Source organism: Acanthochromis polyacanthus, chromosome 9 (assembly GCF_021347895.1).
Source record: "Acanthochromis polyacanthus isolate Apoly-LR-REF ecotype Palm Island chromosome 9, KAUST_Apoly_ChrSc, whole genome shotgun sequence".
NCBI lineage: Eukaryota > Metazoa > Chordata > Actinopteri > Pomacentridae > Acanthochromis > Acanthochromis polyacanthus.
The window spans coordinates 2,170,574-2,186,997 of NC_067121.1; the positions used below are offsets into that span (position 1 = coordinate 2,170,574).

Below are 16,424 nucleotides of genomic sequence, written 5' to 3' on the forward strand. Positions count from 1 at the left end.
GTGTCTGTGAAGGTTCTCAGTTGTCAGGTCATCTTAAAGTGAAGGGTTTAAAACTAGTTTTAGAACTGCAGAAGCCTCTCGGATGAGAGGTGAAACGCCTTCAAGATCACAAGAATAAGTCCAGTTCCAGTTGCCTGAACTAAACCCTTCACCTTCTGGTTCTGGTCTAACTCATACAACCTGACAGACAGACAGAAGCTTCCTGCAGGACACAAACTGATCACTGATCAATCAGTCAAATCAATAATCAGCCTGAAACAAACTAAAGTCCTACTAACCCCCTGTAGAGGGCAGCACCACGCCTCTGCTGGTAGAAGGCGAAGAAGAAGAAGAAGAATCGGCATATCTATGCCGGAAGCCCTTTCATTATGGTGACGTCATTGTGTTGTTGTTTCAGCTGAGGAGCCGCAGAAGAAGAAGAAGCTGTCTGTTAGCTTTAGCATCGCCTTCAGCAGGTAACAGACACCTGTGGACCACACGTCACTGTAAGTAACGTCACTATTTGTTCTTTTCGTTTCAAACGGCCAAAAATCGAAACCGACCGAGGCTAAGCTAACAGCTGACATCACGGCGGCGTCAGAGCTAACGAGCTAACAGGCTAACGACCCAAACCAGACTCCACACAGAAAACATAAAGTTTCAAAATCACAGACAGGAAGCAGATAGTTTTTTTTAAAAAAATAAATGTTTATTCACATTTCAAGATATGGACAATTTTGACAAAAATGATGTACAAGGAAGCAGATAGTGAGTTAAATCACAGGCGACACCTGAGAGACTACACAGATCACACTGTTCCTCATATAGCTGATCAATAAACTGATCAACAGATCAGTCAGACGGAGGTTCTGTCAGGAACGTTTCAGAGTTAAAGTGATTGTAGGATTTTTGTACATTTAAGTTGTGGTGAACAGGTGTCCTCAGGTGTGTATGTCTGTCTCCAGGTGAGACATGTCCCTGCAGGAGGCGCTGCAGCAGAGGATAAGCTCCGCCCAGGTGCTGCTGCAGCGGGCGGAGCAGCTGTGTCCAGGTGTGGAGGGTCACCTAAAGCTGTGCGGGAAGCTGCGTGCTGAGCTGCGTTTCCTGCGGCGGGTGGAGTCGGGCGAGCTGCAGGTCAAAGAGTCTCACCTGCACAGCACCAATCTGACACACCTGACTGCCATCGTGGACTCCGCCCACAGCCTGGAGGACGTGGTGGCGCTGCTGCACGTCTTCACCTACCAGGACTCCTCTGGCCGGCGCCGCACACTGGTGGTGGACGTGGTGGGCAACGGCGGACACACCTGGGTGAAGGCGGTGGGCAGGAAGGCCGAGGCACTGCACAATATCTGGCAGGGGCGGGGCCAATACGGCGACAAGAGCATCATCCGGCAGGCGGAGCTCTTCCTGACGGCCAGCCGCCAGCAGCCTGTCCACTACCGCCACCCGCACGTCGTCTTCGCCTTCTACAACGGCGTGTCTTGCCCCATGGCCGACCGCCTGCGGGACATGGGCGTGTCCGTCCGCGGGGACATCGTGGCCGTCAACACCGTGGTAACGGAGGAGGAGGAGGAGGAGGAGGAGGAGGAACCAGCCGAGGACAGCAGTGATGAAGAGGCGGCGGCGGGGCTGACCCAGGTGGACCGCGGCACCGTGGTGGCCAGCCTGGCGTTCCCGTCCAACGTGCAGGCGGAGGAGTGTCGACGGGCCAACCTCGACATCACCACCCTCATCACCTATGTGTCATCGCTGAGTCACGGCCGCTGCCACCTGGCCTTCAGGGAGCCGGTGCTGACCGAACAGGCGGCTCAGGAGCGCCAGCAGCAGGTGCTGCCACAGCTGGACGCCTTCATGGCGGGAAAGGAGCTGTTCGCCTGCCGTGCCGCCGTGGACGACTTCCAGCTCATCCTGGACACGCTGGGCGGGCCGGGCGAGAAGGAGCGTGCTCAGAAGCTGCTAGCTCGCCTCCACGTGGTGGACGATCGGCCGTCGGAGCGCACACTGCGCCTCACGCCCAGCGCCAAGGTCAACCACCGCTCTCTCATGATCTTCGGCACCGGAGACTCCCTGAAAGCCGTTACCATGACAGCCAACAGCCGCTTCGTCAGGGCGGCGGCCAATCAGGGCGTCCGCTACAGCGTGTTCATCCACCAGCCGAGAGCACTGACGGAGGGCAAAGAGTGGAGGGCCACACCTGTCTGAAGAGGCCGCGCCCACTCACAGAGACTGGCTGTGCAGGGGCTGATGGGACTTTAAGTTGTGCTTGTCACCTGATCAGCTGCTGTTTCTGTTAATGATCAATAATCAAAGATCAATAAAGCTTCTCAGGTACTTCTGGCTCACCTGTCATTGACCACAGGAAGTCACCTGACCTCACCTGGTCACTGCACCTCCTTTTACTGTAAAGGTTTTAAAATTTATCAACTAAACATTTGATCTTCTGATAATAAAAGGGTGAAATGGTGATTCAGTGGTTCTAGGAGGTCTTAGTTAGAGCCTGGTTCTGGTTCTTCTGTGTGGAGTCTCCAGGTTCTCCCAAGTTCCTCCCACAGTTAAAGACCTGCTGAGGTTACCTGGTGGTTCTAGACTGCCTGGAGGTGTGAATGTGAGTGTCTGGTTGTTATCTGTCCTGGTGAACCTTCACCTTCAGATAGCTGGGTAGACTCCGCCCCCCTGACACCCTCAGAGAATATAGATGAGGAAAGGATCGAGAGTAGAAGTTGTTCATTTCAGTTCTGATTTGTGAATTTTCAGTCATTGGAAGTTAATTTCAGGTGTTTCATTGTATTTCAGGTGTTTCAGGTATTTCAGTGTATCTCAGGTGGCTCAGTATATTTTAGATGTTTCAGTGTATTTCAGGTGGTTCAAAGCATTTCAGAGGCTTTTTTCTGTTCATTCACCTTCAGCATAACATCTAGAGCACCTTTTTAACCCTTTGAAGCATAACATTGGTCAAAAGTGACTCAAATCCAGTGGGAAGTTGCATCTCCTGATGCAGTCTTTACACCAAAGGGTTAAAGATTAAATCCGATTTTCTGCTAAACAGAAGAAGTGGCTGTCATCAGATCCCATTTCAGTTGTTCAGGCTGTTGTGGCTGTAAATGGTGTAAGTTCTACAAATTATGATCCAGATCCCAACCTGCTGGTGGCGGTAATGAGACACTGTTTGCCAACCACCGAAGAAGACGTTAGCTGTTAGCCGTTAGCCGGCGCAGCGTCACCAGGCAGCAGGGAGACGGTAGCCGTCTCTGAGGTGGGTTTGTCGGTGAGATGCAACGGGTCAGTCCGGAGGCGGAGCTGCGGACTCTGGCGGAGGTGAGATCAGCTTTCATTCTCCACGTTTGCTTGAAATCAAACTTTATTCAGATGACAACTTGTCACTGCTAACTGGTTAGCAGACGTGCAAATGCGGAAGTTCCATTCAGAACTAGTTGGAAGAGTTAGCTTCGTTAGCAGCAAGCTAATAACCAGCGGGCTGCCTGCTGCCTCCTCCCCAGTGCCGGTACAGCTTCCCGGCAGAGACGCTCTCAGACCTGCGGGAGGTTCGGGCTCGGTTCTCCGACCTGCGGCTCTACGTCGACTTTTACTGTGAGTTCAAACTGTCAGACGTTCTCCTCGTGTTCTCATTCTGTTCTCTTTATGTTGTCCACATGTTGTGCTCATGTTCTTGTGTTCTCATCTTATAACAATGGCAGTTAACGTGATTCGTGATTATGTTCTCATCGTGTTCTGCTTGTCTTCTCATGTTCTCATCATCTTATATATATATATGTGTGTGTGTGTGTGTAGTTTCCTACATGTATATAATGAAATTGTTTTGATCCAGAATTTTTTTTTTCGTTTTGTTTTCTTTTTCTATCCAACATCGAGCTTTTTGCAACAAAATTTCAGTCATAATGTGCACCAACTAGTGTATGTTTTGGTTGACAATAAAGTGGCTATTCCATTCTATTCCATTCCATTCTATTCTATTCTATCTCCTCTTCATCTCTGTTCTCATCATGTTCTCATTATGTTCTTATGTTCTCTGGGTTTTTATTGAATATTTAGTATTGATCAGTGCTGATTGGTGAACACATTGACTAGTATTGATCAGCTGCTTTGTCTCTAACAGGTTTTCCAAACAAAGAGAAGAAGAAGCTGGTTTATCTGGCTGGAACACTTCCTGTTTACTACGAAGGTCTGCCATGTTGGTTCTGATAACTGATTGTTGTTGTTAGTGTGGATTAGGGAGTGCTGCACCGTGGATCAGTGGGTAGAACCGTCACCTCACAGATAGAACATCCCCGGTTCCTGGGATCTTTCTGCATGGCGTCTCCATGTTCTCCCTGCTGGGTTCTCCAGGTTCTCCCACAGTCCATGCTGAGGATTGTTAGTTATTCTAGATTATCTGTAGGTGTGATTGTTTGTCTCTGTGTAGCCCTGTGATAGGCTGTTACCTGACCAGTAAACTGTGATAGATGATTGATGGATAGTTTAGGGATATTATTGATTAATCATTTCTCATCAATATTTACCTGAGGTTATGGTGTATCACCTGGTTGTTCCTGTCCGGTCTGGTGTAGTTAGGGTTGGCTATACTGAAATAATGCTGCAATAAAAACCTAAAACATTAGGAAAGTGAAATAATTACAGATGAAATGAGAGAAAACCTGGAATTCTTCTTTTTATTGTAAATTAAAAAGAACTTTTACAAATTTACAATTGATAAAAAAAAAACCTCTATTGGCCTCAAAGTGCAGCAGTGAAATCAAACAATGAAATCAGTGAAGAACAACCAATTAAACGGTTCAGACAGGATGTATCACCTGATCTATTCTCCTGTACAGTGAAAACATCATGAGGAAAATACAGGATTTACCGTGAGTAACCATTGGAGGCTATAACATAAATAATATACGATATGCAGACGACACAGTGCTGATAGCAAGCAGTGAAGAAAACTTACAAACCATAGTATCCATAATTAATACAGAGAGCCAATAACTGGTCTGTCTTTAAACAAACAGAAAACAGAGTAATGGTAATTTCAAAGAAAAATATCATCCCAACCTGTAACATAGAAGTCAACCAAGAAGTACTGAAGCAGGTTCATCATTTCAGACATCTCGGTTCATGGATGACATCAGATGGAAGATGTGAAACAGAGCAGCAATGGCAAGAACAGCATTTAAAAAAAAAGAAAAATATACTGATAAATAAGAAAATAGCAATTAGCATCCGTATTCAATTCAATTTTATTTATATAGCGTCAATTACAGTCAAATCGTCTCAAGACGCTTTACAGAACCCATATGCCTGACCCCCAGAGCAGCCCAAAGGAGACAGTGGCAAGGAAAAACACCCTTTTAACAGGGAAGAAACCTCGAGCAGAACCCGGCTCTATATAGGGGGGACCCATCTGCCTGCTGGCCGGGGGGGTAGAGAGGGACAGAGGAGGGCAAGGGGGAGGGATGGGAGGAGAGGGAGGGGTGGGAAAGCAAGGAAAACACAACACACATTTGGATACATGTATGACAGGATATGTGACACAGACAAAGTATAAGCTAACATTGAAAACTGACTCATAGTTTACTCTGATGATGTACGGCTCTGACATTAAACATACTCCATATATAGCTAGCAGTAAAATTCAAGCAGTATGTAAGTTAGCATAACAGTATAGTGAAGGCGATGCAGAGTTGACTGGTGGAAAAAGGGGATGAGGACTCTCAGCTGTTCTACCAGTTCTGATGTACAGATGTGAATCTGGGAACATAAATCATAAAATGTCAAACAGAGTCACTGCTGCAGAGACGTGGTTTATCAGACACATGCTGCGTATATCTGATACAGACAAAATAACTAATGAAGAGTTTTAAAAACACTAAACACAAATTGTACACTACTGAGCTGACGTCACACCCGCGGTTGCAGTGGCACAGTGACGTAAAATGGATAGCGAGTGAGTCTGTGTGAGAACAGAATTAGGAAACGGCAAGCAATATTTTTGGACACATCTTAAGGAAGGAGACCCTGGAATATATCATCACAACTGGAAAAATTAACAGGAAGAGAGGATGAGGCAGACAGAGAATGAAAATGATAGATGGAATGACATCATGGTTACACATGGAACAACAACTGTCACAGTTCAGAAAGCAAAAGATCAGAGGAGCTTTAGAGAAAAGATCGCCTACGCTGAATGGCGTGGACCTGGATCGATTGAAAAAGAACTTTAGTTTTAACCAAATGCTTCATGTGCTTTAATTCAAGGTACTTAAATTCCATGTAGTACAATTTAAATCCAGACAAGCTTTCTCATTCAGCCTATATATTATATATGTTATATATTATTATCTGTTGTCACATTCACCGTACTGTTATTCTTTAAGTGATTTATTTAATTGTATGTCGGTTCCATGTTCTGGGTAACTTTAAGTCATGTTAGTTTAACTTTCCACCTTGTGGCTTAGTGAAGTTAAATAATTCATGTTTTATTCCTGATCAGGAGCTCTGATCAATCAGCTGATCAGTCCCAGCATTAAAGTAATGGATGAGGAATGTTTGTAACGCTGGGTTCTGCTGACAGGAGCTGAGTATAACATCCCAGTGTGCATCTGGCTCCATGAGACCCACCCCGTGTCCCGTCCTCGCTGCTATGTCTGTCCATCCGTCGCCATGGTGATCAATCCGTCCTGTCCCTACGTGGACGCCTCCGGAAACATCAGCGTGGATGCACTCAGCAAGTGGTCTCAGGTAAGACTCACTGAGCACGCTCAGTCAGACTGTTAGCTGTGTTACCTGGTCAGCTAGTTCTCTAACCTCCAGACATGTTACCTGGTCAGGTAGTTCTCTAACCTCCAGACATGTTACCTGGTCAGCTAGTTCTCTAACCTCCAGACATGTTACCTGGTCAGGTAGTTCTCTAACCTCCAGACATGTTACCTGGTCAGCTAGTCCTCTAACCTCCAGACATGTTACCTGGTCAGCTAGTTCTCTAACCTCCAGACATGTTACCTGGTCAGCTAGTTCTCTAACCTCCAGACATGTTACCTGGTCAGGTAGTTCTCTAACCTCCAGACATGTTACCTGGTCAGCTAGTTCTCTAACCTCCAGACATGTTACCTGGTCAGGTAGTTCTCTAACCTCCAGACATGTTACCTGGTCAGCTAGTTCTCTAACCTCCAGACATGTTACCTGGTCAGCTAGTCCTCTAACCTCCAGACATGTTACCTGGTCAGCTAGTTCTCTAACCTCCAGACATGTTACCTGGTCAGCTAGTTCTCTAACCTCCAGACATGTTACCTGGTCAGGTAGTTCTCTAACCTCCAGACATGTTACCTGGTCAGCTAGTTCTCTAACCTCCAGACATGTTACCTGGTCAGCTAGTTCTCTAACCTCCAGACATGTTACCTGGTCAGCTAGTTCTCTAACCTCCAGACATGTTACCTGGTCAGGTAGTCCTCTAACCTCCAGACACGTCTCCCCCTATTAGGGCATGTCCAACCTGTCACGGCTCGTGTCAGAGATAAGGCGGGCATTCCAGAAGGACACGCCTCTCTTCTCCAGGCAGCATGTTCAAGCCTCACCTCCTGCAGGTGTCCAGGTGTTCCAGTCAGCTGACAGGTAGGTTCCTGTTGGACTGTCCTGTTAGAGACAGACAGACGGTCTGATGGACCTGATGGACCTGTGTTTTGTCCTCCTACAGCGTCCTCTCATCCTCCTCATCCCAACACCATGTCTCTCCGTCCTCGTCTCATCTGTCTGGACCTGCAGGTAAATGTCCTGTTGGTCTGTCATGTCCAGTCCCTGTCCACATGTCCACCACCAGACTGTCCTCTACATGTGATCCAGAGGGTCAGAGTTAATGACCGATCCAGCCTGGTCAGAAAAGTCCTGAAGCTCTGATAAAGAAACCTGCAGAACACACACAACACACAACAGGCTGTCTGTCCATTCATTCAGTCATGGAAATCCTCAGAGCTTCAGCTATGGACAACAGGACTGTTTTTCAAGGTCCTTAAAATGTTCCGCCTTCACCCAAGAGGCTTCTTCAGTTCTGACTGACTCATGGGCCGTCTCAGATTTACAGAGTAGAAAAGACTCACGTAGATGTGAAAACAGATTCCTACAAAGTAGCATCAATTAATTTAAAAATGGTTGGTTTAGGTTCATTTTGTCGTTATTACTATATGATAGTGTTGCTTATTTAAACCAACAATTCAGAAAGAGTTGTGTTACCTTGCTGACATGTTTGGACAGCTTCTGCCATCTTCCTCAGAGCGTCATCTGACATGTGCTGACGTGTCCTTTTTATCATGTGACCGGTCTGTCATAATCTGTCAAACCAGCCACGCCCCCCACCGTCCGGTGGTCTCTGGAGGATGGAGTCCAGGTATCAGAGGGTGTAGCTCCTCGTCCTGGTTCATGGAGCAGCTCGCCTGCTTCCTGATTTCGATGGCTTCCTTGATCCATCGTTTATGTTTACTTGTCTCCGAGGCTATAATCCTCCCTCCGTCCCAGTCCATGATGGGGTTATTTCCTTTCCAGTGGTTTCTGATGGCTGATTTTTTTAAATTTTGTTTTTCGGCTTTTTCTTTTTGTGCTCTTGTGAGTTGTCCGGTTGTTTCCTTTTGGCATCCTGTCTGGTGTTCCTTTCTTCTTGTACCGAATGATCCGCCTGTTTCTCCAATGTATGTTTTTTCACATGATTTGCACGGTATTTCGTAGATATTACATTTATTGTCCGGTTCTGTCTTGTCTTTGGGATGGACTGATAGCTGCCAGAGCTTTGTTTGTGGTTTTACTGCTGTGTTAATGTTGTTTCTTCGTTATGCGTTGTATGGGTTCTGTTATCCCACGGATATATGGAACGGTGATTATGTCCTTATTTTTATTGTCCAATTTTTGTGTGTTTTGATTTTGCTTCCTTTAGTTTTTTCTCTTTGTTTCTGGCTTGTTTTCCTTTGGTTATGGCCCATATCAGGTATTGGCAGTGTGAGTGCGTTCTTGATGTGTGCTTCCTCCTCCTGTCTGTCCTTATCGTCGGTTATGGTGCTGGTCCGTTCATAAAGTGTTCTAATTGATCGTTTGTGTGCTGTGGGATGTTCTGTGGTCCAGAGGAGGTTCTGTTCCGTGTGTGTAGGTTTTCTGTAAACTGTTATTTTGATGCTGCCGTCTTGTCTGTGGTGTATGTTCATGTCCAAAAAGGGAATGGTCTGGTTTATTTCTTCTTGTGTGAATTGTATGTTGCCAGTGTGGTCTATGTTGTTCAGATGGTTCGTGAGTTCTTGTGTGTGTCCAGATTTTACTATTTCCAGGATGTCCTCAACGTATCTTCTCCATAGGGTGGGTCTGCAGTGTGTGGATGGCTTTAATTTCCAGGTTCTCCATGAAAAAATTGCTCATTATTGCAGATAGTGGATCTCCCATTGCAAAACCTTGTTTGTGACGGTAATTGTGCCTTTAAACTGAAAATAGGTGGATGTGGCAACGAACCGGAGTAGTGTGATGATGTCATTTACTGTGAGGTTTGTGCGTTTTTTCAGTGTCCTGTCCTTAGAGCAGGGGTCCCCAAACTTTTTCCTGTGAGGGCCACATAACTTTTCCCTTCTCTGGTGGGGGGCCGGGGGCAGTTTGTAACAGAAAAAGTGTGACGATCGCAGGGGTGCCTAACACTAGCAAACCCAAGAGTGGATCAGTTGATACATATCACTATTAAACCCAGAGAAGAGCCACTTGGCACTAATCCCTGGTTTACAGACGCGTTTGTTATGACAACGAGGCACTAGTGTGCGCATTACCACTTGAACCTGGGATTCCAAGTGTTGATCACCAGCCATTATCAGGGACAATGCTCACATTCCTCAGAAATGGTCCGCATTTCAAAATGACTAGACAGTAGCCAGAGCCATCTGGCACAGTTCTGGGAGTAAAAAAAATAACCTGAGGTTTCTAGTGCTAAACATTGTTTTCCAGAAAGCCACACATAACTAACCCTTTCCAGGATCTTCACAGAAAAAAAAGTTAGGAAATAAATTACACTACTAATGGCATAAATAACACCATTTATGAAATAAATAATAACCAAATTACCCTCTCTGGGTTCTTCACAGAAAAAAAGTCCGTGGAACATTAATTTTCTGTTGTGCCGTGCACGATCTTTACAGGAAAAGTTCCGCTTAGTTGTCAGAGCAGAATCTCTGACTTAAATGACTCCTATGAGCAGTGTCTCAAAGGTCTTGTGTTCCTTCCTTTTAATCCCAGGTTTTCCGCTACATTCATTCTGCAGCGGCAGCCCGGTGCTACTAAAATTCCAGCGCTGCTCCTTAAATTTTTTTAAAGGTTGGAGGGGGGGGGAGCCTGCCGCCTACAGAAAATAATCCTATAGGAAACACTGAATCCTTTTGTAGGTTCCAGTAGAATGTCATGTTCTATGCGTGTTTTAGTCTCGATCGCGTGGCCTGGCTGAAAAAAAAAAACAATCATAATGTGTCTCTGGTGTTGTTCAGGGGGCCAGGCCAAATGTGGAGGCGGGCCGTAGTTTGGGGACCACTGCCTTAGAGAGTCGTTCCTGTACAATGTGTAATGTGATGTCAACGGGTGTTTTTGTGAATAGAATGCCTTTTATTGTCACTATACACAAGTACAATGAGATTTAGAGCATCTCCATCAGTGCAAGATACATGTAATAAAAATCACAAAAAAGGATAAGTTAAAACAGTTAAAAAGAATAAAAGTGCATGGTCAGTGTGATATTGCACATTAGAATAGTCCGTATTTCACAGTAGACGGTTTTGAGGTAGTCTGGGGGGGGGGGGGGGGGGGGATGTCAGTGCATGTTTGAGTTCAGAGTGGTGATGGCTTTTGGAGAGAAACTGTTTTTGAGTCTGTTTGTTTTGGTTCTGATGCACCTGTAGCGCCTTCCTGAGGGCAACGGGACAAACAGGTCGGAACCAGGGTGGAAGTTGTCCTTGATGATGTTTCCTGCCCTTTTAAGGCAGCGGGAGGTGTAAATGTCCATCAGGGAGGGGAGGGGGCAGCCGATGATTTTCTGTGCTGTCTTAACAATCCTCTGAAGCCCCTTCCTGTCTGCCATGGTGCAGCTGCCGTACCACACTGTGATGCAATAAGTCAGCAGGCTCTCAATGGACGAGCGATAGAAGGTCGTCAGCAGGGTGGGGTCCAAGTTGTGTTTCTTGAGAACCCTCAGGAGGTGTAGCCGCTGCTGCGCCTTCTTAATGATCGCCGTGGTGTTGTCCGTCCAGGAGATGTCGGAGGAGATGAGGACATCATGTGATATGAGAATTTCGTCTTTTTGTACTGTGATATTGTGGAGTTCTTGTGCCAGTTGTTTTGAGTTCTTGCAGTGGTGTTTTGATGTACCAAGGAGGGGTTTAATGATTTCGACTAATGCTTTTGAGAGGTTGTAAGTGACTGATCTGATGCTGTCAACTATGGGGAGTAGTGCTGTGTCTTTTTTATGTATTTTTGGTGTTCCATATATCGGGGGGGTAACGTTAGCTGTGGGAATAAGGTGGTTTTATGCTTCCAGTGTTATCTTCCTGCAATGGTTTTAACAGAGTTTTTAGTGTTCTTTTCTTTTCTTCTATGGGATCTTTTTGGAGTATTTCATAAGTGTTCCTGTCCTCTAGCATGTACATGAGCTGTTTTTCATGTGTCCGTGTCCATGATGACTGTGGTGCGTCCTTTGTCGGCCAGGAGGATGGTGATGCTGTTGTCCTGTCTGAGTGATTTTATTGCTATTGATTCCTGCTTTGTAATGTTGCTTTGTGGAAGTTTTGCCGATTTTAAAATACCTGCTACTGCATTACGGAGTTCCGATTTGTGTCCCTGGTCTTGTAATTTTTGGCATGCTAATTCTGTGGCTAATATGAATTCTTCGTGTGGTATTTTGGTGGGTGTGATGGCGAAATCAAGACCACTGGTTAAAACTGTTTGTTCTGGTTCTGTGAGGGTACAGTGGGAAAGGTTTCATACCCATTTATTGTTGAATTTTGTATGTGCGTGCTTGTTTCTGTTCTTTCTTTCTCTTAACTTCATCAATTTTTGGACATGGCGATTTTTTGTTATAATGAAGTCTGCTTCATGTGTATGTTTTAAGTGCAAACTTATCTGTTTTTGTATGTCTGGCTCCAAAGTGAGGTGTTCTTTGAGTTCGTTTGACTCTTCCTGTATTGATGTATTGATTTTTTCCAATTTGTCCGTGGTTGTCCTCATCCTCTCTTTGATGAGAGCCTTCTTTGCTCTGTTGATGATGTTATCCATGTTTTTGGTGGGGATGGGGTTCCTAATGTTGAGGCTTGTGGGTGTTATGTCCTCGTCTCTGCACCAGAGATTAAATAGGCCTGGTTGGTTTGACAGATTCTGACAGATCTGTCAAACTGACCACGAGATAAAAAGGACACGTCACCCAATGTCAGATGACACTCTGAGGAAGACAGCAGAAGCTGTTGAAACATGTCAGCGAAGGTAATACAACTTTTCTGAATTGTTGGTTTAAATAAGCAACACTATCGTAATTAAAAAATGACTGCATAAATGTTCTTCTCTTTCAGTCCTCAGCTGAGGAGCCTTTGGCTGCAGTTATCAAACTGATCCTGTTGAGCAATCAGTCTAAACATCTGGATGCTGCAGTTCTACCTCATTCTCTATAAAACTGATGGAAAGTTCTAGAAAACAAATCTTCTAACTAGCAGTCCTCTTGGATCTTCTGATACCTTCATTTATTTTACCTTCTACCCTGACAGCCTTCCAGGACCTTCCACTGAGAAGCGTCAACCCATAATGATGCTGCCACCACCGTGTTTCACAGTGGGGATGATGTGTTTGTGATGATATTCAGTGTTTGGTGTCCATCAAACGTATCATCCAGTCTGATGGACATAAAGCTCCATCCTGGTCTCCTCAGACCAAAGAACCTTCTTCCAGGTGTCTTCAGAGTCTCCACATGTCTTCTGGTGAACTCTAGTCCAGATTTAATTGGAGCTTTTTCAATCAGAGTCTTTCTCTTTGTCTCCATGAAGCTTTGATTGGTGAAGAACAGACAGCAGTTGTTGGATGAACAGTCTGAAGCTGGAACTCCTTCAGAGGAGTCATAGAGTCTTGGTGGCCTCCCTCTCTAGTCTCTCAGGTCCTGAGGACGTCCTGCTCTAGTCAGATTTATTCATGTTCCATCTAACTTCCATTTCCTAATGATGGATTTAACTGGACTCCAGGAGATCTTCAGGAACCTTAAATGTTCTTGTATCGTCCTGATGCTTTTCAGCAACCTTTCCTCAGTTTCTTGGTTCTTCAGTCTTCATGGTGTAGTTCTATCCAGGAGTTCTTATCCACCAGAGACTATACCTTCCGGATCCAAGAGTCTTTATCCCCCTATCACTGACCTCAGATAATCAATTAAGGACTTCTAGAACCAACTGTCTGTAGCTGTGTTGAGTTAGGAACTTTAAAGAGGAGGAATACTCATGAAGTCATTTATTTTACATTTTTGAACAGCAGAACTTTGTAGAAATCTGACATGAAACCGTCTCACAGAGATGCCGTTGTGTTACATGCTTCTCATTTAAATAGAATTTAGGCTGAGGCTACTTCAGCTACCACTCAGCGCCTGTGCAAAGTCTTCAAAAACTTTTCAACTAAACCAGCACCATGAGATTGTTTTTACATTTTAACTCAGGTTAACTTTATGACCCTTAAAGATGACACTTTGGAGGTCGACGTTTAGTCTGACTGCAGGTTCAGAGGAAAATATAAACATTTAGAACATTTAGAACCTGTATGTTAGCTCCTTAGCATGCTAACTGTTGCATGTTTGACCTGACTAAGCCCCTCCCCCATGTTTTGCAGCCAGCCAATTGGAGCTGTGCAGGACTGTAAGGGTGGGGCGTTCATACACCGAGGACCTGCTGGGCATCGACTTCAGCGCTCCTCCTCCATCACCCTCCGACAACAACCCCTTCATTAGCACCTCCCTTTCAGGTGAGTCAGGACAGGTAATGTCTGAGGGCATAATCTAAATCCTATCAGGACAGGTAGCATCTGGAGTCGTGGCCTAAAGCCAGTCAGGACAGGTAGCATCTGGGGGGCGTGGTCTAAAGCCTGTCAGGACAGGTAGCATCTGGGGGGCGTGGTCTAAATCCTGTCAGGACAGCTAACATCTGAGGGCGTGGTCTAAATCCTGTCAGGACAGCTAACATCTGAGGGCGTGGTCTAAATCCTGTCAGGACAGGTTACATCTGAGGGCGTGGTCTAAATCCTGTCAGGACAGCTAACATCTGAGGGCGTGGTCTAAATCCTGTCAGGACAGGTTACATCTGAGGGCGTGGTCTAAATCCTGTCAGGACAGGTTACATCTGAGGGCGTGGTCTAAATCCTGTCAGGACAGGTTACATCTGAGGGCGTGGTCTAAATCCTGTCAGGACAGCTAACATCTGAGGGCGTGGTCTAAATCCTGTCAGGACAGCTAACATCTGAGGGCGTGGTCTAAATCCTGTCAGGACAGGTTACATCTGAGGGCGTGGTCTAAATCCTGTCAGGACAGCTAACATCTGAGGGCGTGGTCTAAATCCTGTCAGGACAGGTTACATCTGAGGGCGTGGTCTAAATCCTGTCAGGACAGGTTACATCTGAGGGCGTGGTCTAAATCCTGTCAGGACAGGTTACATCTGAGGGCGTGGTCTAAAACCTGTCAGGACAGCTAACATCTGAGGGCGTGGTCTAAATCCTGTCATTAAAGCTCACCTCTATCCCTGGTCAGATGAAACAGATGTTTGAAAAGCACTTTGACTTGCATTAATTCCTGTTAGTAAGATCAGGATTGAAAACCTGAAAACATCAACAACAGCCTGATGTTGGTCATCGGGATCCACAAGATCAACAGAACCTGACCTGGTGCCAGTAGAACCTGTCCTGGTCCCAGTAGAACCACCAGACCAGCTGCTGGATCCATGATGATAGGGTTAGGATTAAGTACTGCAGTACTGTATACAGACTGTAGTACTGTATACAGTACTGCAGTACAACAACCTGTATACAGACTGTAGTACTGCAGTCTGTATGTCTCTGTGATCAGGGACTGAAGAAGTAATTCTTACTTTTCCTGGTCTTGATTGTGATCCTGGTCTTAGTCCTGATCCTGGTTCTGGTCCTGATTCTGATACTGGTTAGTGATCCAGATCTTGGTCCATGTCCTGGTACTGATCCTTTTCCTGGTCCATGTCTATGTCCTGGTCTTACTTCTGATCTAGCTAAGATGGCGCTGTGCGAGCAGCAGCTGGTTACGGGAGCTCTCAACCCTTTTTTCTTACTTTTCGTTTTTTCTATTGTAAATAGGCACTTTTTCCTATTTTTCCTTAACCCTTTAAGCTTCAGTGTACTGCCGGCGGTACACCTACTAATTTGCATAGGAATTTCAAGAATGTCCGACGGGTGCAAACGCGATTATACAAACACTATACACCGATGGAAAGCTTAGATTCTCAGTAATCCGCCGGTATAAACCACTTTCAGATGTGATTACCACAGCGGGTGAGAAAAACACATTTGTCCGACAAAAACAAATATTCATCCATCCGTTCTCTATACACGGCTTCAACGCACACAGCGTGACTCACATTTCTGGGTTCATTATTACACACAAAAAAAAAGATTCCACAAAAAACGGCCATAATCCAACCTTTTACATCAGATGACACAAGCCAGTAAACTATTTTGTCCAAAACATGTCCTGAAGTCGGTATAAAATCCACGAATCGGTCGTTTTCAAGGAAATGCACCTCCCGATGCGCGTCCAATATTCCCCGTATTTTCGTAATTTTTTTTATTTAAAAATAGAATATTAGCGATTTTTTTGTACTGAAAACGGCTGGAATTGACTGAAGCTTAAAGGGTTAATGTGGGTGAAGCTTTGTGCAATCGTGCATATAGGAAACCCACTTTTATCACACTTTTATTCGGAGCTGTGCTGTTTTTTGTACTTTTTGGACTTGCTTCAGGTGAGCCCTCTGGACACAGCGGCGGCCGCTCTGAGGAACAAAGACGCTACACATGTGAGACCCTTCTCGGCCTCCACAGCTCATCCTTTCTCTACACGAAGAGGCCCCATGTCCCAGCGGAGATACGGAGGAAAAGAAGAGGCTGCAGAGGAGGACGGCGAAAGCGCAGGACTTACTTTCCCTCTATCATCATGGGGAACGTCCTCTCCATCACCAACAAGGTAGAGGAGCTGGCCACGCTGACGCGGCTGAAGGAGCATCGTGAGTGTAGCCTCATGTGTTTCACGGAGACGTGGCTGAATGGACATACACCGGACTCTGTGGTTTCCCTGAACGGTTTTACACTCGCGCGCGCGGACCGGAACGCGGTGGGAAGCGGCAAAAAGTCTGGGGGAGGACTGGCTGTGTACGTGAATGAGCGGTGGTGTAACCCAGCAAACGTGCACG

General features: G+C 45.7%; 2 protein-coding genes across 6 annotated transcripts in view; both read left to right on the plus strand.

The window, feature by feature from the left end:
- The first annotated feature begins 341 nt into the window (after nucleotides 1-341).
- Nucleotides 342-2,310, plus strand: c9h7orf25 (chromosome 9 C7orf25 homolog). Its single transcript, XM_022221570.2, has 2 exons — nucleotides 342-485; nucleotides 945-2,310. Exon 2 carries the CDS (start codon nucleotides 952-954, stop codon nucleotides 2,179-2,181), a length of 1,230 nt encoding a protein of 409 aa, XP_022077262.2. The 5' UTR covers nucleotides 342-485; nucleotides 945-951; the 3' UTR covers nucleotides 2,182-2,310.
- Nucleotides 2,311-2,893: 583 nt separating this feature from the next.
- si:dkey-181m9.8 (E3 ubiquitin-protein ligase RNF31) overlaps nucleotides 2,894-16,424 on the plus strand; it is a 53,716-nt gene continuing 40,185 nt past the window's right edge. The window contains exons 1-7 of one of the 5 annotated variants that reach the window (XR_007944354.1): nucleotides 2,894-3,294; nucleotides 3,477-3,567; nucleotides 4,094-4,159; nucleotides 6,551-6,717; nucleotides 7,457-7,587; nucleotides 7,670-7,737; nucleotides 13,831-13,962. Coding sequence is in view for 4 of the 5 variants with exons in the window: in XM_051953782.1 (XP_051809742.1) it covers nucleotides 3,250-3,294; nucleotides 3,477-3,567; nucleotides 4,094-4,159; nucleotides 6,551-6,717; nucleotides 7,457-7,587; nucleotides 7,670-7,737; nucleotides 13,831-13,962 (700 nt within the window). In the remaining variant the exon portion in view is untranslated. The remainder of the gene's footprint in view (nucleotides 3,295-3,476; nucleotides 3,568-4,093; nucleotides 4,160-6,550; nucleotides 6,718-7,456; nucleotides 7,588-7,669; nucleotides 7,738-13,830; nucleotides 13,963-16,424) is intronic. The other 4 variants (XM_051953782.1, XM_051953780.1, XM_051953783.1 and 1 more) reach the window with 4 other exon arrangements.